Source organism: Convolutriloba macropyga, chromosome 7 (genome assembly GCF_964194025.1).
Source record: "Convolutriloba macropyga chromosome 7, txConMacr16.3, whole genome shotgun sequence".
Taxonomy (NCBI): Eukaryota; Metazoa; Xenacoelomorpha; order Acoela; family Convolutidae; genus Convolutriloba; species Convolutriloba macropyga.
In genome coordinates this window covers 34291187-34315235 of record NC_134474.1, presented here as the reverse complement: position 1 = coordinate 34315235, position 24049 = coordinate 34291187, and the positions used below count along the sequence as shown (strand labels likewise).

The 24049-nt window shown below is 34.8% G+C and overlaps 2 protein-coding genes across 2 annotated transcripts in view; one reads left to right on the top strand and one right to left on the bottom strand.

Moving 5' to 3' along the window:
- The window catches only part of LOC142342808 (synaptojanin-2-binding protein-like), a 277612-nt gene that overhangs the window by 138769 nt on the left and 114794 nt on the right, over positions 1–24049 (top strand). The window lies entirely within an intron of this gene.
- Positions 4302–8910, bottom strand: LOC142342223 (uncharacterized). Its single transcript, XM_075393480.1, has 2 exons — positions 8408–8910; positions 4302–4699 (listed from the first exon to the last, which is right to left on the bottom strand). Exons 1-2 carry the CDS (start codon positions 8823–8825, stop codon positions 4530–4532), a joined length of 588 nt encoding a protein of 195 aa, XP_075249595.1. The 5' UTR covers positions 8826–8910; the 3' UTR covers positions 4302–4529.

The window sequence follows — 24049 nt, the reverse complement described above, 5'->3', positions numbered from 1 at the left end:
GGCAGCACAACTCTTACATCATTTTACCCCCTCTGGACAATTTACCCCCTCACTCTTACACCATTTTACCCCCCTTTGCAACCCTACTCTTACATCATTTTACCCCATCTGATCAAAATAGCCCCTCATTCTCACACCATTTTACCCCCATTTGCAGCCCAACTAAGACATCATTTTACCCCTCTGAACAAACTACCCCCTCACTCTTACACCATTTTACCCCCCTTGGTAACCCAACTCTTACATCATTTCACCACCTCTGAACAAAATACCCCCTCATTCTTACACCATTTTACCACCCTTGGCAGCCCAAATGTTACATCAAATTACCCCCTCTGAACGAATTACCCCCTCACTCTTACACCATTTTACCCCCCCCCCCCTGGCAGCACAACTCTTACATCATTTTACCCCCTCTGGACAATTTACCCCCTCACTCATACACCATTTTACCCCCCTTTGCAACCCTACTCTTACATCATTTTAACCCATCTGATCAAAATACCCCCTCCTTCTCACACCATTTTACCCCCCTTTGCAGCCCAAATAAGACATCATTTTACCCCTCTGGACAATTTACCCCCTCACTCTTACACCATTTTAACCCCTTGGCAGCCGAACTCTTACATCATTTTACCCCCTTTGGACGAATTACACCCTCACTCTTACACCATTTTACCCCCCTTCCCCCTGGCAGCCCAACTTTTACATCATTTTACCCACTCTGAACAGGTTACCCCCTTATTCCTACACCATTTTACCCCATTGGCACCCCAACTATTACACCAAGTTACACCCTCTGAATAAGTTACCCCTGCACTCTTACACCACGTTACCCCCCTTGGTAGCCCAACTCTTACACCATTTTAACCCCTCTGAACAAATTACCACCGCACTCATACACCATTTTACCCTCTTGGCGTCCGAACTCTTACCTCATTTTGCCCCCTTTGAACAAATTACCCCACTCACTCTTACACCATTTTATCCCCCTTGGCAGCCCAACTCTTACATTATTTTACCCCCTTTGAACAAATTACCCCCTCAGTCTTACACCATTTTACCCTCCTTAGCATCCCAACTCATAAATCAATTTACCCCCTCTGAGCAAATTACCCCCACACTCTTACACCATTTTAACCCTTTTCCATCCCAACTCTTACAACGTTTTACCCCCTCTGGACAAATTACCCCCTCACTCTTACACCAATTTAACCCCCTTGGCAGCCCATCTCTTACATCATTTTACCCGCTCTGAACAAATTACCATCTCACTCCTACCATTTTACCCATTGCAGCCCACTCATACATGGCAATTTCAGTCAGGAGGATAATTCCTGAGAAGTCCTCCCATTGCAGCCCATTGCAACCCACTCTTACTTGGCAATTTTTGTCAGGGGATACTTTCTTAAAAGTCCTCCAATTGCAGCCCATTGCAGCCCACTCTGACATGGCAATTTTAGTCAGGGGGTAATTCCTCAAAACTCCTGCCATTGCAGCCCGTTGCAGCCCACTCTTACATGGCAATTTCAGTCAGGGGGTAATTCCTGAAAAGTCCTCCCATTGCAGCCCATTGCAGCCCACTCTTACATGCCAATTTGGTCAGGCTATACTTTCTTAAAAGTCCTCCGATTGCAGCCCGTTGCAGCCCACTCTTACATGGCAATTTCAGTCAGGGGGTAATTCCTGAAAAGTCCTCCCATTGCAGCCCATTGCAGCCCACTCTTACATGGCAATTTTAGTCAGGCTATACTTTCTTAAAAGTCCTCCGATTGCAGCCCATTGCAGCCACTCTTTCATGGCAACTTTAGTCAGGGGTGTAATTCCTCAAAAGTACTCGCATTGCAGCCCACTCTGACATGGCAATTTTAGTCAGGGGGTAATTCCTCAAAAGTCCTTCCATTGCAGCCCGTTGCGGCCCACTCTTACATGGCAATCTCAGTCAGGGGGTAATTCCTGAAAGTCCTCCTTTTATTGCAGCCCATTGCAGCCAACTCTTACATGGCAATTTTAGTCAGGGGGGGGGGGGGGGGTAATTCCTCAAAAGTCCTCCCATTGCAGCCCATTGCAGCCCACTCTTACATGGCAATTTTAGTCAGGGGGTTAATTCCTCAAAATTCCTGCCATTCCAACCCAACTCTTACATCATTTTACCCCCTCTGAGTAAATTACCCCCACTCTCTTACATCAATTTATCCCCCATAGACGAATTCCTCCCCCCCCCCAACACACACACACACACACACACACACACACACACACACTCTTACAAGTAAGTGGCAAGTCCATTTAGGTCTTTCGTCAACGCATACCTACTTAAGCTGAATTCAGTGTACAAATGAGATAGAATTGTCAATTAAAGTGAATTTTTGGGTCCTGGTCATTATAACCCCTCCCAGCTTATTGACCAGATTACCTATAGCCCCCCTCCTCGATAATTGCAAGTATGGTGTGCTACAAAAGTGTGATATTAGTTCATGGAGGGCTAAACATTGAACAATGCAAATTTATTTTTATGAAAGCAGTTTTTTGACGTCCACCGCCTAGTTTTTAAAATGTTATTTAATAATCATTTGATTACTTTCAAAGCCCTATAAATGTCCAAATTTTTCTAAGCTAAGTTCCTCAGAAAAGTATCATATTTCTTTTTCATCTGTCCAGGGCTTTGCCTTTTCCTTTCTCATATGTTATTTTTTCGGATTGAAAAGTATTTGTCTTGTCCTATAACAAAAAAAAACAAAATTCGAAGTTTATAGCTCAATTTTTTGTTGAAATGCAACTTGTCAACATGACAAATCACTCCTCCGATACTTGTCTCTATGAATTGATAACCAATTTTATGGAGCAAACTTTTGATTAGTTTCAAGGTCAAACAACAGTTACGTCATTTGGGACTTAATTTTGTGATTAAATAGCTTGGATAACCTCTCTTTGATTTTGATCTGATTTTGCAGTCTCAATTTATATATTTAAGTGAGTGCAGGGGTCAATTTTTTTAAACTTCTGGCTCAGCTTCTGGATCATTTTTTGGGTGTAAGTAGTTGTTCACTTGATGAAATTTTTTCTCTACTTGAGAAGTTTGATTTGATTTGGTTTCATGTCTGCCGTAGTCTTTGTTCGAGTAGCATTCTAGGGAAAAAGAAAAAATTTATTTCATTCCTTTGAACGCTTCTTTGTATCAAAAATTTAAGATTCTATCGAATTCAAAGTACAAAAATTTGAACTGCTTCTTTATTTCATTATTTCTGAATCAGTCTATTTCTGCTTGATTTGGTGGCCAATTGAGACCATAATGTCGATGATCGGGGTCGGAATATCATGTGCCATTGCACATTAGCAAGCCTCCTTGTTGAGCTTTCAGGTTTATTAAACAACATTTTTTTCACTTTAATTTAGAGAACAGTGTATAGGGAATATAGCCATAATAGCTATTAATCGCCCAAATAACTAACACTTTCCAATTGGAAAGTTTTAGTATTATTATAGTTTTTCCACCCTTAATGAGCAGGGCACTAACGGTGTAAAATCTTTTTACACTCTTTTCCCCGTTATTTTTGGGGAAAATCTTCTGCCCGGGCAAAAAAGAATACTCAAGTCGATATCGCCCAAAACAGAAGTGGCAATTTTGTTCTTTGGGCCTTTGGGATGTGAAAGTTGACCGTGACTCGATTTACCTAATATAGAAAAACGTTTTCTCCCGGGTCGAATTCTTCCGCCCAAAATAATCTCAAAACTCTTAAATCTTTTTGGGCTGCATTAGGCTTCCAACGGGGGTAAAATGGTGTAAGAGTGAGGGCGTAAAAGACACATTAACCCACGATTCTGACATTTTTTTTGTCTGTCAAGGGGGTAAAATATTGTAAGAGTTCGGCCGTAATTTCTCCATTACCTCCGAACTCTTACATCATTTCACCCCTCTTGACAGACCAAAAAAAGTAAGAGTGGAGGGTTATTTTGTCTTTTACCCCTTCACTCTTACACCATTTTACCTTGGTTGAAAGCCTAATGCAGCCAAAAAAGACGTAAGAGTTTTGAGCTGCATGTTTCTAAAAAATCCTCCCATTGCAGCCCCACTCTTACATCATTTTACCCCCTCTGAACAAATTACCCCTCACTCTTACATTAATTTACCCCCCATAGACAAATTACTCCCCCACTCTTACATCAAAATGGGAGGATTTTTGGGAAGAAATTCGACCCGGGCTGTTAAAATCAGGAATCCAATCAGAGGTTTCCTATCACAAAATAAAAATCTGCAAACAATGGTTAAGGTTTGTAATTTGTTGGTAAGATTCGAAAAATTTGTTGGTAATAATGATTTTTTTCAGACTTGAGTATTATTTCAACGTTCAGAATTTGGTTGTATATAACAGTAGCACCAGAGAAAACCCTTAGATCATGCGATCCATGCATTTCCAGTCGTGTTTGGTTTGTAGATTCGGTTTCAAACAAAAATTGGTTTCCCATGACCTCAAGTCGAAAGCACTACATTCACCTCCCAGAAACATCTCAACAATAGCCTCTGTACACTACCACCAAATGCAAACAGCATAGTGAAGCTGGTATCCCTCACAAGGGTAATCGTCAATGCCCAGAAACTCGGGGTTGCCTGGCTTTTTCTGGGCAGTGCACCTTTCATCTCTCTCATCAGTCTTGTCACCTGGTTGCTCATCAGTCCTCCACAGGTTAGGGTCTCTCACTGTACAATAAGAAACTGTATATAGATCAAGTGTGATAAAAATCAAAAAGAAGAGAGAAAAGAAAGGCCTTACAAAAAAGATGCAACTTTTAGAGCCCAGGTCCGTGGAGTTCTTCAAGTTTCAAAACCGCTATAGTATCACCAGCTGCAACAAGATTTCTATTTCGAGAGCCATTTCTCGCAACTTATGCGCCAAATGTACTGTATCAATGCTAAGATTTGAAAAACATAGTAGAACAAAACATGAATTTAGATCGAAAAAAATTGAACTATCTAACGACCTGACTACTAATATTTTTGCAAACACATCAAACAAACACAGTCAAAAAAGACAATGGACCTCACATGCGCAAAATGATCAAAAAATATAAAGACAATTCAGGGTTTTAGTGTTTGAAGAACTAATAAAAAACAGTATCACTTTACAAAAAATTGGCTCTATTCATCCTTAGAGTGGGCACAAATTACAACAACCTTGTAGGACTGGGTAACAAAAAAGTCAAAAAAGAGACAAAAACTAATCATATCGGCAAAATACAATACTTTTGAAAGTTGGTGGCATCAAAGTGAGAAAATCTCGAAACTACAAAAGAAATTTGGGGTCTTTGGGGGGGCTATAGGTAATCTGACAACTAAGCTGGGGCGGGGGGGGGGGCAAATTTGGGAAAGACCCCAAATTTCTTTTGTAGTTTCGAGATTTTCTCACTTGGATGCCAAATGGGGGGCTATAATTGTCTGGGGGGGGCTATAATGGGAAAGACCCGAAATTTTTTAAGGTTAGCTACAACCTAGAGCCAGTAGTTTGGCTAAAACTTGTAAAGCTTTGCTATATTGTGACGAACTAGAAAGACAATGGAAACTGCTGTTTTGGTGACTGAGCGATAAAACCCCCCGAAAAACCCACAAAGAAATGCAATTCTAAAAAATCAACTCCCATATTCTGAAAACAAATTATCAAGATTATCAACTTGGCTTTGAACCTAAACCATCATAAATTCCTTTTTAGCAAACAATGAAACTTGTTGCGACAAAGTGATAAGACAACAAACTTTCTATCAATTTTCTCAAAAAGTCAAATAATCGCTAGTTTTTTTTCGAGAAAAATAGAGTAGAAATCATAGAAAACAATAGCTAAAGAAGTTAACATTTAATTCGCAGAACTAAGTTTTGAATAGGAATCGATGAGACACGCCATTATTGATATTAAGCGATAAGGCAGCAATAAATACACCAACAACATCCAAACTCCAAAATTCACAAACTAGTTTCGAAAACGAACAATGCATAGGTCAAAGAAAGCATTAACTACAAACTGAGATAATTAGTTTCATTGGTTAAAGCATCTTCAGCAACAGATGAGACCTGTTATTAATGAAACTGAGAGATGAGATTTAAAAAAAAAGTGGACACACAAAACGCTCTAAACTCGAATATTCGATAAATATTTTTAAAAAATACCTATTAGCAACCTATGAAGCCTTTTGCTATCAAGATTAATTGATAGACAAGAAAATGGACAGATCCTCGCGAAACTCAAAATTTCCTTGAAAACTTTAGAGAAAAAGTAATGTCAAAGTCGGAAAGATTATTACGCTTAAACTCAAATCATTCATTTGTTCGTTGATACCGCAGTAGCAAAATTTTTTGACAACAAATAGCGTCAAAGTAAAAAAAACATTAGCTGCCAGTTGATGAATACCAGCAATTGAAAAAATGCGCAATTAGAATGCATATATATCATATTAAAAGCACCAAAGAGAAGAAATATTGAAAAAATAAATCAAATCGCCCCGCAATCTTGTCACCTGGTTGCCCATCAGCCTTCACAGGTTACGGTCTCTCATTGTACAATTAAGAAGCTATATATAGCCCAAATTTGAAATTTCGTAACGGTCACTTGTATGGTTGCCAAGTTTTCCTGGCCACCATATATAGCTTGGATATGGTTGCCAAGATTTATTTATGGTGATCAACCCAGGATTTTCGTCAGTTCATTTCCAGAATTTTTATGTGTTCAGCAGACAACTGGGCGTTCATGTTCTGACGTGTGTTTATTTATCTTTCCGGACCGTGCACTCATCTTCGGTTTGGAAATGTCGACTTTCAGTCTGTGTCCTTAGCCTGGGTGAATTAGAGCAGGAATTTTTTATGATTATCGACATTGCAATTTATATTGGTCTCGTATATATAAATATAAGCACTATTCAATACTTTTCAGTGGCTTTTAACTGGATATAAAAGTAATTTATGTTTAAGCTTTCACTCTACCTCCATAGTTTTTGGGAGTGTTTTACATAATAGTAATTTATGTTGAAGCTTTCACTCTACCTCCATAGTTTTTGGGAGTGTATTAGATAAAAGTAATTTATGTTGAAGCTTTCACTCTACCTCCATAGTTTTTGGGAGTGTATTACATAAAAGTAATTTATGTTGAAGCTTTCACTCTACCTCCATAGTTTTTGGGAGTGTATTACATAAAAGTAATTTATGTTGAAGCTTTCACTCTACCTCCATAGTTTTTGGGAGTGTATTACATAAAAGTAATTTATGTTTAAGCTTTCACTCTACCTCCATAGTTTTTGGGAGTGTATTACATAAAAGTAATTTATGTTTAAGCTTTCACTCTACCTCCATAGTTTTTGGGAGTGTATTACATAAAAGTAATTTATGTTGAAGCTTTCACTCTACCTCCATAGTTTTTGGGAGTGTATTACATAAAAGTAATTTATGTTGAAGCTTTCACTCTACCTCCATAGTTTTTGGGAGTGTATTACATAAAAGTAATTTATGTTGAAGCTTTCACTGTACCTCCATAGTTTTTGGGAGTGTATTACATAAAAGTAATTTATGTTGAAGCTTTCACTCTACCCCCATAGTTTTTGGGAGTGTATTACATAAAAGTAATTTATGTTGAAGCTTTCACTCTACCTCCATAGTTTTTGGGAGTGTATTACATAAAAGTAATTTATGTTGAAGCTTTCACTGTACCTCCATAGTTTTTGGGAGTGTATTACATAAAAGTAATTTATGTTGAAGCTTTCACTCTACCTCCATAGTTTTTGGGAGTGTATTACATAAAAGTAATTTATGTTGAAGCTTTCACTCTACCTCCATAGTTTTTGGGAGTGTATTACATAAAAGTAATTTATGTTGAAGCTTTCACTCTACCTCCATAGTTTTTGGCAGTGTATTACATAAAAGTAATTTATGTTGAAGCTTTCACTCTACCTCCATAGTTTTTGGGAGTGTATTACATAAAAGTAATTTATGTTGAAGCTTTCACTCTACCTCCATAGTTTTTGGGAGTGTATTACATAAAAGTAATTTATGTTGAAGCTTTCACTGTACCTCCATAGTTTTTGGGAGTGTATTACATAAAAGTAATTTATGTTGAAGCTTTCACTCTACCTCCATAGTTTTTGGGAGTGTATTACATAAAAGTAATTTATGTTGAAGCTTTCACTCTACCTCCATAGTTTTTGGGAGTGTATTACATAAAAGTAATTTATGTTGAAGCTTTCACTCTACCTCCATAGTTTTTGGCAGTTTATTACATAAAAGTAATTTATGTTGAAGCTTTCACTCTACCTCCATAGTTTTTGGGAGTGTATTACATAAAAGTAATTTATGTTGAAGCTTTCACTCTACCTCCATAGTTTTTGGGAGTGTATTACATAAAAGTAATTTATGTTGAAGCTTTCACTCTACCTCCATAGTTTTTGGGAGTGTATTTGTAGAGACTCCTGTCCTTTCGAATAGCAGCATTTGCAGCACTTAGAGTTCCGTTTGCTTCCAAGGGTGCTTCAATATCCCTCGTGAATCCAAGCCAGAACCCGGCCCTCCCCTTGGTAGGTATTCCCTCATCAATTGCGAATCTTACAATATCTTCCAAAAATGATCGTCGCGACATGACAACAGGGTGAGCCCAGAAGTAAATTGCCCTGCATTCGGCTTCTGCCTGTGCGTATGTAAGGAGTCCCTTGGAAGGGTCCACCAAAGCATAGCACACACTCAGCGGCGAATCAAAAATGTTCTTCATTCCTGGTGGGCATGATATTTTGTGTCCAGAAGCTTCAACTGAGCTCATCCACACCAAAATAGAGACAAAAAGCAGTAATAATTTCATTCTTCTTCTCCTTAAAGTGCTTTATTTTTCACTGCTACCAAATGATGTCTGAGTTCTGGGGAAAATTTTTGGGTACTGATTTTTGTTCGCTGTTTAAAGCCGTCACGAGGTTTTTAAAAGCAACCTGCTGTCTGAGTTTGTTGGCTGCTTCCCGCGACAGATTTTAGAAAAACAATGCATCAACTTTTGTTGAGAAGCTGTTGCCATAATCAGCCAGCCAAATAGACGCCATTATGAATGCGAAGGCGGAATTTAATACTACTGGAATCAAAGACTTCGGTAGTATTAAATTCGGAACAGCTGTATATTTGCCACCGACGTTCAGCTATTTTGAGTTAGTGTAAGGAAATTCACTTAACCCTGAACACCCGGGCAGAGGTTTCATTGCTGAAAATGGCAGAAATGTATGAATTGTATGAATTGCGCTGAATGAGATGAAGAGTTAGATAATTGCTATATTTAGAGCTGAATACGTCAAAAAAAAGAGAATTTTGCCCCTGAAAATCGCATTTTTACAAAAATTTGCAACATTCATTGCTAACAGATATGGTCGAGGACTTATCGAATTTGTTACTGCATATGCTTGCACTTTGCGGTAACGAATATTCAGCTTTCAATTTCACCGCTACTCACCGTAAGTCTTACATTATTTCTCTGCAAAACAACCCAGGCAGATCAATGAAAGCTAAAATTTAGACCGTGATTCTGGTTCTCATTACGAGTTCTCTCTTCATGAAAAGAAACTAAAAAACTAGTTGCATAGCAGGCATGTATGATAATCATTCAAAGAGCAAGAAGATTAAAAATGTTTTACTTTTGTCCCTGTTTATAAAAAAAGTTTTTGCTCAAAATTTCTGGAATTGCTCTTCCTTTTGTTTGGCCTTCTGTATTAATGACTTCGTAAAACTGTTTTCATTTTTTTGTGCTATTATTGTGTGGAGGAACTTTATGCTCAACTGGGTTTATTTTTGTTAGTCGATTTTCGCAAATCGATATATTTATTGTAGAGATTTGTGAAAGATCATTAGAAAGCCCGTCAACCGTAAAACAAATCTTCAAAGAGTTTTTGTCGAATTTCGCCTTTTTCGAGAAGTTATCGGTGTTTTCACAATGTATGTTTACTTTTTTCAAACTTTTCGCCCAAAACTTGTTTGGTTTTTAAAACAAAAATAAATTTTGACCAAGCACGTAATTGTTGTCAGTTTTTTTAAAAAAGACACTGAATCTCTGAATCTATTGCTTTGAAATTATTGCATATTGTTTCACTATTTGATAATTTACCCCTTTTTGAACAAATTTGAACAAAATCAGCAGTATGATGATGATTTTGAACAGAATCAAAATCATCATCAATTATTTCGACAGCTAGTTAAACCTCTCTTACCTGACAACATATTTTGGAACTGATGTTTTTGAATTTTTTCATCAAAATAAAACATTTAAACGTTTTTTTGTTCACTTACAGAAATCTATTATTGATAACTTTTTGGTTTCCAACAAACCGAAGTTTTAGATTGCATTGGGTGTTCTGTTTTTTGAAATCTGTTATCTCACTTAAGTCTACTCATGATTCCAATGAAAACTCAACAACACAACTGAGCAGTGGATTTAACCAAGCTTCTATAATTGTAAATGAAGCGATCAATTAAATCAATTTAGAGCGTATCTTTTTTTCAAACTCTTTGTTGACATGAAGCAAGAGAAATTGTCGAGAAAACAATTTTTCTGATATTAGAAAAGATTTAAACATACAGCACTTACCCACTGTTTTAGCTGTTGTTGGTCTTGAATTGGTTGCAAATGCTACCAGAAAAAAGTGCTATAATGTTACATAGATCGTACTATTTAAATCAACCAATGGTCAGCTGATGATTTTACAATTTCTTTTCATGGAATTATTAGGAAATTTGGTGTTAGGCGCGTCTTTTTATGCGTTGCGTCAGTAAGAAGCCCCCGTCACTTTATTCTGAATCTCTCGGGAATCTGTTTAGCAACTCCAGTTGACTGCTTTTGATTTCTATCGGTTTAATTAAGTGTATTAGCAAAATAGGGACTTTTCCACTACTTCACTTTTTCACCACACTTTTTCACTTTGTAATGTTTCAATTTGTATTAATCGATAAACATTTAATAAACACATTACTACTTTTTAGTGCTTGCGTTTTTTGATGTTTTTTAAATCAAAGCAGGCCGGTGCGATTGCATCTCCTTTAAAGATTAAACATTATTTTAATTGCTTTACTCGGATAGAAGATTTATTGTGTTTCACGTGGATTATACCTCATTTTTAATTTAAAAACTGAATTTTCAAATTTCATTTTTCGCCATGAATTGAATTCAAAGTCTCGCCTGCTTTTTGTTCCGACCCACTTGTGGGGGCAGGAACTATATACTCAAATGGGTTTTTTTGTTCAGTCAATTTTGGCCGATCGATATATTCATCGTAGAGAAATGTGAGTGGTAGCATCAAAAAGCTCATCCAGCGTAGAAATCGAAATAAAAATATTTTTTCTCAATTTCGTTTTTTTTTCAAGGAGTTACCGAGGTTTAAAGTTTCATGTGAACACGGGATATTTGGTTCACTTTTGTCCACTTTTACCGTTATTTTTGTTCGAATTATAAAGTTTTCTATGAAAATTTCAGTTCAAAATTGCATTTCACGCCACAAAATACATCAATTTTGTGTTCCTAATAGACGGAAGGCGATAAAAAAGACGAGTTCTGGTCTCATAGGGAAGTTTACTATAAAAAAAATCGAATTCTATTTGAGAGCTTTTTTTTTAGAAAACTTTGAATTTTTTATTGTTTTTTCAGGTCAGCTAGAGACTAGTCACTTCTCATATCGAGGTTCCGTTAATGACAAACCTTGTTTACAATCAAATGAAGCCCAATAAACAAAAAATTCGAGTCCAAGGAAGCGCTCACGTTTTTTTTTATGGATTCGTATCTCAGTTTTCAAAATTTTAAATGAAACTTTGGTTTTCGTTTTGAGGTTTTACTACACTTTTAGAATCCTATGGCATAAAATTGTTGACTAAGAGTGCACTTGGTTTCCTAATGAGCATAAAATGAACCTATCTAGTGGTTGAGTGGACAGCCAATAGATGTTATACACTTTAAAAAAAAATTCGAATTTTTTTTAATATTAACTAATCATAAAGTTAATTTTGCGAACCGTAAGTCAATCTCAGCAATGACAGGACCCCTTCCTTTCTACTGCAAACAAAATTTATCTCGTTACAGGTTTTATCTCTTAACAATTGGTTATATGACTTCAATGCCACAAGATTTCGATTTTTTTTATTTTTCGACATTTCGTATTTTTGGTGTCTTTTGAAATCTTATCACGTTATCCTAATACTGACTAATAATGATGGCTCCTATTGTTTTGGCAAAGACGTTCAATGGATCATAGATAAAGTTTTCAGCGAAAAAGACTTATTGTTTAGTTGGCTTCAACACTTTCTTCTCACACTTTTCTGCAGAGTTTTTGGTTTTTGCTTGTATTTGTTGTTGTTTTCATAGTCATAAGTCTTATTGTGATGCCTTATTGATTACCTATGAATAACAAGCGTCATTGTCCTCACATCGGGTTGTACTTGAGCGCATTTTTTGACTTCTGTTGAAAGCTTGTGGTTGTTAAGACTTTGAAATAATTTTCAAAAAAATTTTCTGAACATTAACTAATCTTAAATTATTATCGTGAACTGTTAATCAATCCCAGTAGTGACAGGACCCCATTCTCTTCTACTGCAACCAAAACTATTCTGGTTAGTTGTTTTATCTTCTAACTATTGGTTCTATGACTTCAATGACAAGATTTCAAATATTTTTTTTTAGATTTTTGGACATTTTCGAATTGTTGGTTACTTTTGAACTCTTATCACAGTATCCAAATATTGAAAGCTCCAAATGGCGGAGAAATGACCTTCAAGGGATCACAGATGAAGTTTTCAAAGAAAAGGTTTTTGGCCTAAATGGCTTCGACACTTTTTTCTCGCACTTTTCTACTGAATTTTTGGTTTTTGCCTGTTTTTGTTGTTTTCATAGCCATAAGACTTATTGTGATGTCTTATTGAGTACCTATGAATACCAAGCGTCAATGTCCTCACATCGGGTTATACTTGAGCGTATTTATTGACTTCCGTTGAAAGCTAGTAATTTTAATTGCTGTTAAGACTTTGAAAATAATTTTTCGAAAAAATTTTCTGAACATTAACTAATCTTAAACTTATTATCGTGAACTGTTAGTCAGTCTCAGTAGTCACAGGATCCCCTTCATTTCTGTTGCAACCAAAATTAATCTGGTTAGAGGTTTTATCGTCTAACTATTTGTTCTTTGACTTCAATGACAAGATTTCAAAAACTTATTTTTAGATTTTTTGGATAAACAAAAAATTCGTGTCCAAGGAAGCGCTCACGTTTTTTTTATAGATTCGTATCTCAGTTTTCAAAATTTTAAATGAAATTTTGGTTTTCGTTTTGAGGTTTTACTACATTTTTGGAATCTTATGGCATAATTTTGTTGACTAAGAGTGCACTTGGTTTCGTAATGAGCATAAAATGAACCTATCTAGTGGTTGAGTGGACAGCTAATGGATGTTAAATTCTTTGAAAAAATATTTTCGAATTTTTTTAATATTAACTAATCATAAACTTAATTTTGGGAACTGTAAGTCAGTCTCAGCAATGACAGGACCCCTTCCTTTCTACTGCAACCAAAAATAATCTCGTTACAGGTTTTATCTCTTAGCAAATTGTTATATGACTTCAATGCCACAAGATTTCAATTTTTTTGGACATTTCGTATTTTTGTTGTCTTTTGAAATCTTATCACGTTATCCTAATACTGACTAATACTGATGGCTCCTTTTGTTTTGGCAAAGATGTTCAATGGATCATAGATAAAGTTTTCAGCGAAAAAGACTTATTGTTTAATTGGCTTCAACACTTTCTTGTCACACTTTTCTGCAGAGTTTTTGGTTTTTGCCTGTATTTGTTGTTGTTTTCATAGTCATAAGACTTATTGTGATGTCTTATTGATTACGTATGCATGACAAACATCCTTAACCTCACATCGAGGCATAACATAGCGTATTTATTGACTTCCGTTGATAGCTATTGAATTTAATGTTTGCTGGGACTTTAAAAATTTTTTTTTTGAATATTTCTTATAATAAAAAGTCAATTTTAAGCTTATTTTAGTGATTTGTAATTCAGTCTCAGTAATGATGAAACAACTTAGTTTTCTACTTCAACAAAAATTTATCTAGTTGGCGGTTTTGTTTTCCAATTATTGGTTATATGACTTCAATGCCACAAGATTTCAATTTTTTTTTTAATTTTTGGACATTTTGTTATATTGTTTCCTTTTGAAATCTTATCCTGTTTCCCTAAAATTAATGGCGCCCATTGGCTTAGAGAAGAAGTACAATGGATCATATTTAAAGTTTTAGGAGAAAGACTCATGGTTTAAAAGGCTTCGACACTTTCTTATCGCACTTTTCTACAGAATTTTTGGTTTTTGCCTGTATTTATTGTTGTTTTCATAGTCATAAGACACGACACATTGTGATGTCTTATTAATAATCTATGCAAAAAAAACATCCTTGTACTCACATCATGGCATAATTGAAAATATTTATTGACTTCCGTTCAAAGCTATTGAATTTAATGGCTGTTAATTCTTTAAAAATATTTTTTCTTCAACTTTTTTTGAACATTAATCAATCTTGAACTCATTTTCTTGAACGGTAAGTCAGTCTCAATAATGACAGAACCTCTTATTCTTCTATTTCTTCAAAAATTTATCTACTTAGAGGTTTTATCTTCTAACTATTGGTTTTTTGAATTCGATGCACGAGTTTTCATTTATTTTTTTAATTTTTGTATTTATTTTTCGCAATCTTGGTTCCTTTTGAAATCTTATTGCATTATCATAGTTTTGATAGTTCCCAATGGCTTCAAGAGGACGTTCAATGGATCGTAGAAAAAGTTTTCAGAGAAAAGCTTATGGTTTAAATGGCTTCGACACTTTCTTCTCGCACTTTTCTAATGAATTTTTGGATTTTGCCTGTATTTGTTGTTGTTTTCATAGTCAATGACATGTTGTAATGTCTTATTGACAACTTTCGAATGAAAAACGTCTTTTTCGTCATAAATTAGCGTGTTTAATGGCTTCCGTTGAAAGCTATTGAATTTTATGACGTTGATACTAAGGGCTTTCTCAAAAATTTCGTTGTTTTAATGTATTTATCATTGCCATACGACATTTTGTGATGAGTTATCGATGACCTATGAATTAAAGATCTATTTTTTCCCATCGATGCAGATTTTAGCGTGTTTACTTAGTTCCGTTGAGTTGAAAGCTAGTGAAATTAATGGCGTTGATAAAAAGGGTTTTCTCAAACACTTCGTGATTTTAAAATATTTGTTTATATTTGTTGTTTTTCCAGCCATTTTCTAATAAAAAAACAATCCTATTGCTGTTAAAAATTAACTGAAAATAGAAAACTTTTTCGCTGAAAAGTTCATTCACTAATGGCTTTGACACTTTTCTCATTCAATTTTTTTGAGTTTTCTGTTAATGCCTTTTTTTCTTTAGGTAGCCGTAAAATGCTGACCAGTCTCGTAAACTTGTAATTGACGATTAAATGAATTATTTTACACAAAGCAGTCAGTCTATAGCGAATAGTCTGAAAGTTTATGATATTATACATTTTCAAAGATTTTTCAAACTTTTCATTTTTGTTGTTCTTTTCGTCAACTTGTAACTTATTCTCGTCATTGAGAGGTCCCATCCAATTCCTCGAATTTCAAAAATTAACGTGCCTTTTGATATTATGTCGTAACTGATGTTTTTATTTAGTGGAAAATATTCGTTTTCATAAGAGTTTTTTGGGTGGTGTATTTGTGTTTAATTTTCGTCTTTTACCACATTCGCGTAATAACAGATCCCAATGATTTTCAAGTGTTGCCCAAAAGATCTTATTTATTCTATTTTTATAATTTTAGCTGAATTAAAGTAAATAACAACTGAAATAAAAATACATCATATTCTGATAATAGCTAATGATTTTAATGGCTTCAATAATATGTGTTTTTGCAAATTGTTCGTAATTTTTGAGATTTTTCGTCATCTTCAGTCCGTTCCTATGGCTTAGTCTAACCAATGACAGGTCCTATTGGTTTCCTAATGACCCTTTAGTAAATTTACCAACGATTAACTTGTTATAAGCTAAAATTGTTTTAGACTTTTGAAATTATTTGGTTTAAAAAATTTTGATTGATTTTTGATTTTAAACTCCTTTTTTCTTCTCTTTGTCGACTTGTTACCTAGTCATCATGAGGGAAAATATCCATCTGCTGTATAGTTAAGAAAAACTAAATTTGTGTAGTTAAGCTTTTATCGGATTACATTTTGACGTTGTTACTAGGTGCTTTTAAATTTAGATATTGGGTTTCTGCCGTGAAATTTTTTTTTGCTTATTTTGTTGTTGGTTGTTTTTTCTCGTAGTCTGAGTGCTGTCATGAGGCATCGTATTATGTAATTCAATTAGTAGTTAGGTTTTGTAATATTTTTTTAAAACTCAATTTTCTATTTTGTTTTCTCTTCATTTGGTTGACAACAAGTCAAAAATGTAGATGAGCTCGGGTCGGAACATCATGTGCGAACGCACATTAACGAGCCTCCTTGTTTGTTTTTCTTAATTCAATGAACTGCTCAATTCATGTTACGACAATCTCAGCACGCGCCAAGAATTCAAGGAGTGAACTTTTCACGTGAAAGCTACTACTCAGCAGCTAATTTTTGCTGCATGAGTTCAATTTTTAAAAGATTTTATAGTGTTTGCAGGTCAGTTGTGCGATAAGTTTGTAGAGCATTCCTGACTCAATTCAGTCGGTAAAATTATTTGGTTACTTTTGTGTTTAGAGGATATCCGAAAAACAGCAATGACTAGAACTGAATTTGATTTGCTTGAGTTCTAATTTGGAGCTGTTTTTTGATGTTTAGCAAACTCAGGCGTTTACTTGATAAAATTGTTTTTTTTTAGCTTGAGAAATTGCAACAGCTTGGTTTCTTTAGTAAAATTTTTTGTCCATTCTTGTGATATGAAATTAAAAAATGGCCTCGCTGCTCCTTGTTATACGCGTCTGTTTGTATATGAGAATCTATCAAGTATCGTTGAAGATCGAGTTCTCTGTTTTATATTGACAGTTTTCTCTCCCTACTTTATTTGGTAGATAATTATGCCAAAATTGTGGATGAGCGGGGTCGGAATATAATGTGCGAATGCACATTAAAGCGCCTCCTTGTTTGTCTTAGAACATCAAAAGAAACAAAGTTGTGCAATGGCCCGCAGATGCTAAGATAAGAATAAATCAAAAGTTTGCTCAACTTTATATACTAACTTTCCACGTTCTTATAATCTGCTCGGTTGAAAGAACATGTTTTTGAGGTGAAAAGCCTTTCTCGTATTTGTGAATGACAATTCTCGGAGATCTATTCTATTCCCCCTGGCTTAGTGGGCATAACTGTTAAACCCCCCTCAGTCGCACGCCCTCAAAACGACAACAGCTCGCAGCTCAGTAGGCATAAAACTCTCACGCCCGCCAGGCGCACAGAAATCTTTTTGAGTGGAATTATATGTTGCTAACGTGGTATATAGAAACACATAATTTGTAGGTCGCGACTAAAAAGATACTTCAGGGGCCGAAACAAAATTAGTTCAAAAGGATGGCAAACACAAATTTGGATTACACAATCATGTTGCAAAATCAGTATTATAATCATTTCAAACAATGCGGTTAATGTAGAAAATGTCCTTATGTCTAATAGTCATACTAAATCTGTTAAATTTTTGTCTATTTGAGATTCAATGTTAGCAGTGACCGTCTCATATCCTCAACCACTATATCCGCATTAATTTTGGGCAAAATAGATGAGGGGAGGAAAGACGTCTACCTTTGATCGAAGGGTAACGGAAACCTGACACAATCTTTTTAGTTTTTTCTCTGATTTTGTGGTTTTTCGTTCTCTTTGATTATTGATCAGCTTTTCAATACATTCCGGCTGCTTGTCTTCACGTTCATCCCACTCTTGTTGTCTTCCCAGGTTGAGGTCCAGACCCAAATTGGTTTATGATCAGACACAGTCGAGCGCACACCCGTGTGTTCCCAGACCGAAATTAAAGGGTCTGGAAGGAAGTTCGAGCGCACAACAGTCTGGACCATGGTCTGGAGATGGTCTGATCAGAGGTCGATTTGGTCTGAAAAGTCTGATCAGAGGCGAATTCGAGCGCAATTGGGCCTGATCATAACCTCTTCGAGCGCACTTGGGTCTGAAAGTTCGAGTATTCCTGCGGAAGTGATTGAGATTTGTATTTGCTTTTTAATATTTAACAAGAATTTTAACAAGAATATTAATGAGAATAATTTCTTTTCCTGTTTACAATTTTGATTTGGTCTGATTTGCGAGCGGTGTTTCCGGACCCAATGTTGATTTGCAAGTTTTTTCTGCTGATAATCAAAGCTTCCTAGACATTTATGGATTTAAATTGCGTAAGCTAGCCTGGGTTAAACCTACTGACATATTTATTATTGTTCCGACCCCACTTGTGGGGGGAGGAACTATATAATCAAATGGGTTTTTTTGTTCAGACAAATTTGGTCGATCGATATATTCATCGCAGAGAGATGTGAGTGATATCATTAAAAAGCTAGTCAAGCGTAGCATTGGAAATTAAAAAGATTTTTTTGAATTTCGTTTTTTTCGAGGAGTTATTGAGGATTGAAGTTTTGTGTGAACACGGGATATTTGGCATGATTGTTCACTTTTAGTAGAATTTTTCTTCAAATTAAAATATTTTTAAATTAAAACATTAACTGAAAATTACATTTTAGGCCACAAAAGTAAACAATTTGGAGTTCCTAATCGACGAAAGGCGATGAAAAGAATAGTTCTAATCTCATAGGGAAGATTAATATCGAAAAAGTTTTTTTTTAGAAAAATTTTCATATTTTTTTAAAATTTTTTTGGGTAACCTTGCGACTAGACACTTTTAAAATCTAGGTTCCGTTAATGACAAAACTGATTTACAGTCAAAATAAGTCCAATGAACAAAATATTTGTTTTCAAGTAATTGCTCGTATTTTTTTTACTTCGACTCTGAGTTTTCGTAAATTTAAATGAAATTTTGATTTCCTTTTTGAGATTTTACGTATTTTTTGGAGTCATATGTCATTGTCTCGTTGACTAAAAGTGCAGTACGTTTCGTAATAAGCTTTAAGTGAACCTATCCAGAGCTGTTTTAAGACATCAATGCGACAAGTTTTCAAAAACTTCAAAATTTTTCTTGGATATTTTCTTATTATTGGTTCCTCTTGAAATCTTATTACATTATACTGATATTGATTTCTCCCATTGGCTTAGAGAAGACATTCACTAGATGATGGATAAAGTTTTCAGAGAAAAGCTTTTGGTTTAAATGGCTCCGACACTTTCTTCACGCACTTTTCTACTGAATTTTTGAATTTTGCCTATATTTGTAGTTGTTTCCATAGTAATAAGACTTATTGTGACCTCTTATTGATTACCTGTCCATGACAAACATCATTGTCCTCAAATCGAGGCATGCAATCCAATTGAGCATATTCAGAGCCTTTTGTTGAAAACTATTGAATTTAATGGCTTTTGAGACCTTAAAAATAATTTTTCGATTTTCTTTTTGAAAACTAACCGATCTTAAATTTATTTTTGTGAACCTCAAATCGATCTAAAAATGACTGAATCCCCTTCTTCTAATTTAGCCAAAATAAATCTATTTGGCAGGCTTATCTTCTAACTATTGGTGGTATGACTTCGATGCACGTGTTTTCATTATTTTTTATTTTTTGGATATTTTTTTTCGTAATTTTGTTACCTTTAGGAATCTTAAAACATTATTCTAATATTGATAGTTGCATTGGCTTAGAAATGAAGTTCAACGGATCATATATAAAGTTTATAGGGAAGAGAGGATTTGCCTGTATTTCTTTTTGTTTTCATTAACTATCACCTATTGTAATGTCTTATTGATGACCTAATAATGAAAAAGATCCTTTTTGTCTCATTGAAGCATAACTTAGCGTATTTTTTGGCTTCCGTTGAAAGCGATTGAATTTAATGGCACTGATACTACGGGTTTTCTCAAACAATTCGTTGTTTCAATGTATTTGATCATGTTTGTTGATCTTTTGGAGTCAAATTGTTAAAAACAGAATTCCGTTGCTGTTAAAAAATTATTTGAAAGTAGAAAAGTTCCTGTCAACAAATATAATTTTTTAATTACTTCGACACTTTTATTGCACAGTTTTTTTTTCGAATTTGCTGTTTTTGCTTTCTCCATTCTTTAGGAAGCAATAAAAAGCTGACAGGTCCCATTAGCTTGTGTGTTAGGATTGAATGCAAGATGTTACCCGAAGCAATCAGGTTACTGGGAATAGTCCTAAAAATTATGGTATCATAGATTTTGAAAAAGAATTTAAGGATTTTTCATTTTTTCAGTATTTGTTGTTCTTTTTGTCAACTTGTAACTTAATCTCATCATTGAGAGGTCCCAGACAAATCCGTGTTTTCTTAAAAAATTAACAAGTTTGCTGATATTATGACGTTACTGATGTTTTGTTTGATGGCCAATATGCGTATTTAAAAATGTTATGTGAATGGTGTGTTTTTGTTACTTTTTCTCTTCCTTTAGCACAATCGCGTAATCACAGATACCAATGTTTTTCAAATGTGGCCCAATTGAACCTATTGAATCATTCAGTATAATGTTAGTTGAATAAGTATAAGTAGAAATTACAAAAAAATACATAATATTCAAATAAAAGCTAAGGCTTTTAATGGTTTCAGTAATTTGTGTTTTCGCAATGTCTGTAATTTTTTTCCGCATTTTTTTGAGTTTTTTTGCATCTTTAGTCCGTTCGTATGGCTTAGTCTAACCAGAGACTTGTGCTATTGGTTTCATTATGACTTTTTAGTAAATTTATCAAGAATTATTTCTTTAAAAGCTATTTTTTAAGACTTTTGAAATTATTTGTTTTTAAAAAATGTTGATTTTTGAGTTTCGCGTATTATTTCTTCTTTTTGTCAACTTGTTACCTGGTCTCATTAATCTCATCTGATGTGTAGATAGGAAATATAAATTTTTAGTGTTAGGATTTTGTTTGATTGTAATTTGACGTTGTTAGTAGGTGCCTTTAAATTAAGATATTGAGTTTTGTGGTGAAATTTTGTAGCTTTTTGTTGTTGATGTTGTTTTTTTTGTCTCGTAAACTTTTTAGTGGCAGATCTTGTTGTAATGAGGCATGGCTTTATTTAATTCAATTATCATCTTGGTGGTGTAACAATTTTGTAAAATTCAAACATCTATTTTTGATTATCTCTTTGTCAAAAATGTAAGTCAAAGGACAGTTAAGTCAAAAATGTAGATGAGCTCGGGTCGGAACATCGTGTGCGAACGCACATTAACGAGCCTCCTTGTTGTTCATATTGTTTTTTTATTCATTTTGTCATATTGTCAAGATTAGTTTTCTCGTTTACTTGGTTCTGATTGGATTGGTTCTTGTGATATTTGTGCGGTTTATCGTTCTGCACTCTATTGCTATATATACCAAATCAAATTTGTTCAGTAGTTGCGTTGCTCTATGTTCCGGGCTATTGTTGTGCATTGTGTTGATAGGTATGTTGTTTGTGTGTTGTTTATCTTCTTGTTGAGGAAATTCTTCCAAGTTGATGTTGTTTTTTGGGTGCTGTTTGGTGTGAATATGGATTACCAATTATATCTCAGATTTTTTGTCCGTGTTTTAATTTTGTAAAATGTAGCATTTTTTTATTATTCAGTAGTCTGAAACTATATATGATTTTCCTCAATAGACAAACACGGATGAAATTGTGGGGATGACACTGTTTTTGGTCTTCTGCTGGTAACCACCGATTTTTTTGTGCAAATTTCCTAATCTTTGCGTAAACATTTTTCAAGCTATTAAATTTCTGCTTTTCAATCTAAGTATTGAGACTGTTTTTTAAAAAAAAAATTTAGCGATGCTCAACTTTGTTTATATAGTGAGTTTTTTCGCTCGAGGTAACTGTGTGTTTGGTTTCTTTATCTAATTCAACGTCTTATAATAATAGTGTTAATAAAAGTAAAAATAATAATAATAATAATTTTAATAACAACAATAATAATAGTAACAATAATAATAATAATAATAATAATAATAATAATAATAATATTAATAATAATAATAATACTAATAATAATAATAATAATAATAATACTAATAATACTAATAATAATAATAATAATAATAATAATAATAATAATAATAATAATAATAATAATAATAATAATAATAATAATAATAATAATAATAATAATAATAATAATAATAATAATAATTGTCGTATTGTATAACTTTGGATTACAAAAGAGCAAGTGTGAAACTTGAATTTGCAACTATTCTTCACTTAGCTAAAGGCAGAACTGCGCTCTAGCTTTATCGCTCTATGCGATTTAGACATGGTACCGGTTGGCACTGTTTAATGGTTGTTAACAAAGCTGTCACTCAAGCTTACAACAACGTTATCACCTATTGGTGATACTATGAATCTAACATAACAACGAAAGTATAAGAGTTCATCCCATATGGAATATATATATATATATATATATATATATATATAATATAGTTTAACAGTGTTCATATTAGTAGATGTGATACTTGGTTACGTACTCCTTGTGGATCTGTCCACCACGCTCCCCCTCCTCCTTTGATTTTTGATTAGTCAAAAATCTTATTCAATGCCTCTATATCCGCCGCGTTTAGTGATGATATAGAACTTGTTCCAGAATAGTCTTCATATTGGTCTTCGGTGTGTATGTTGTCCTTTTCTGTATTTGTGTCTTGTCGTTGCTCTGGTGGGTCTGCTTGATCTTTGTCGGTTTGTTGCGGTGCGTATGTATTGTTATCCGTTGACTTCGATGTTTGTTCTATGTTGATGTGTAGTGGTGCGTTAGCGTTGATGCCAGTTGGTCTTGCTGTTTGTTCTCTGTTGTCCTGTTGTGGTGCATTAGTTTTGTTGTTGCCAGTTGGTTTTGATTGTAGTGTTTTGTTGTTGCCAATTCGTGTGGATGATGCTGCTGGTATAATTGTGATCAGTTGTTCTGTTTTGGGTTGTACTGGATGTTTCTTGGGCGATCTTGTGATCCTTCTTATGATTTTGTCAATCTTCTTGTCTGTTTTTGATGGGCTGTTGGATCGTTCGTTTGTTGGTGTATACATAATTATGTTAGGGTTGTCGGATGTAAAGATTGTCAGTGGGCTTTCTTGAGAAGAGTCTGATGCTGAGTTAATAATTTCCACTGATTTGTTGTTGTGTAACTTTGATGTATCCCTTTTCTTTTTGTCTCTGCCTTTTTTTTCGAGTTTCGATTGCGAGAGTGCCGCCTCTTTCGAACGTAGCTCAAATACTTTGTTTTCCTTTGTTGGACGTTTGGTTGGGGCCGTCCCTTTTCTCTTGGGTTGCTTTGGTTTTCTTTGTTGTCGCGAAACTTTCGTAGGCTGGGTCTGCTGTGTCGAGCTTGGTCCGGGCTGATCCTTCTGGAATGATGGTCTGGGAGTGCACTCTTCTTGTTGTTCTCTGATCTGGGCTTGCCTGATCTTTTTCTTTTCTGTTAATAAATATTCTTTTATTCTTTCTTGGTTTCTATTGTATTCCCTTACTGTCTTACATGCTAAAAAATGAATAAGCCTAGGTTTTGTTTCGTTCACGATAGCTAGGTCGTTTTTTCTGATTACTGTGATTTTGCGATTGTATGTGTCTAATATGATTGTTGTTGGAGAGTAGTTTGTGATTGCACCACCTGGTATAATGTTCCATAGTGGTTTAAGTGTGCCCCGGGGTTCGTTTGTTCTGCGTGCAAGTGTTTTTCTTGCTACTTGTTTTCTGGTGTTAGTGATTGTTGTTGTTTTATCCCCGAATGTTACCATTAACTTATCAGGTGTTATTTTAATTGGTGATATATGCTTACGTTTTGTTGCCTTTTTTCTTGACGTTCTGGAGGGTGGAATTGTCGGATGCCGAATCTTCCTCGGGTAGCTCTTCATTGAAGCGGATGTCTTATTCTGGTTCCGAATCTGTCTCAATGTTCCAAATGGATTCGGCGTTCAGCATGGGCTGC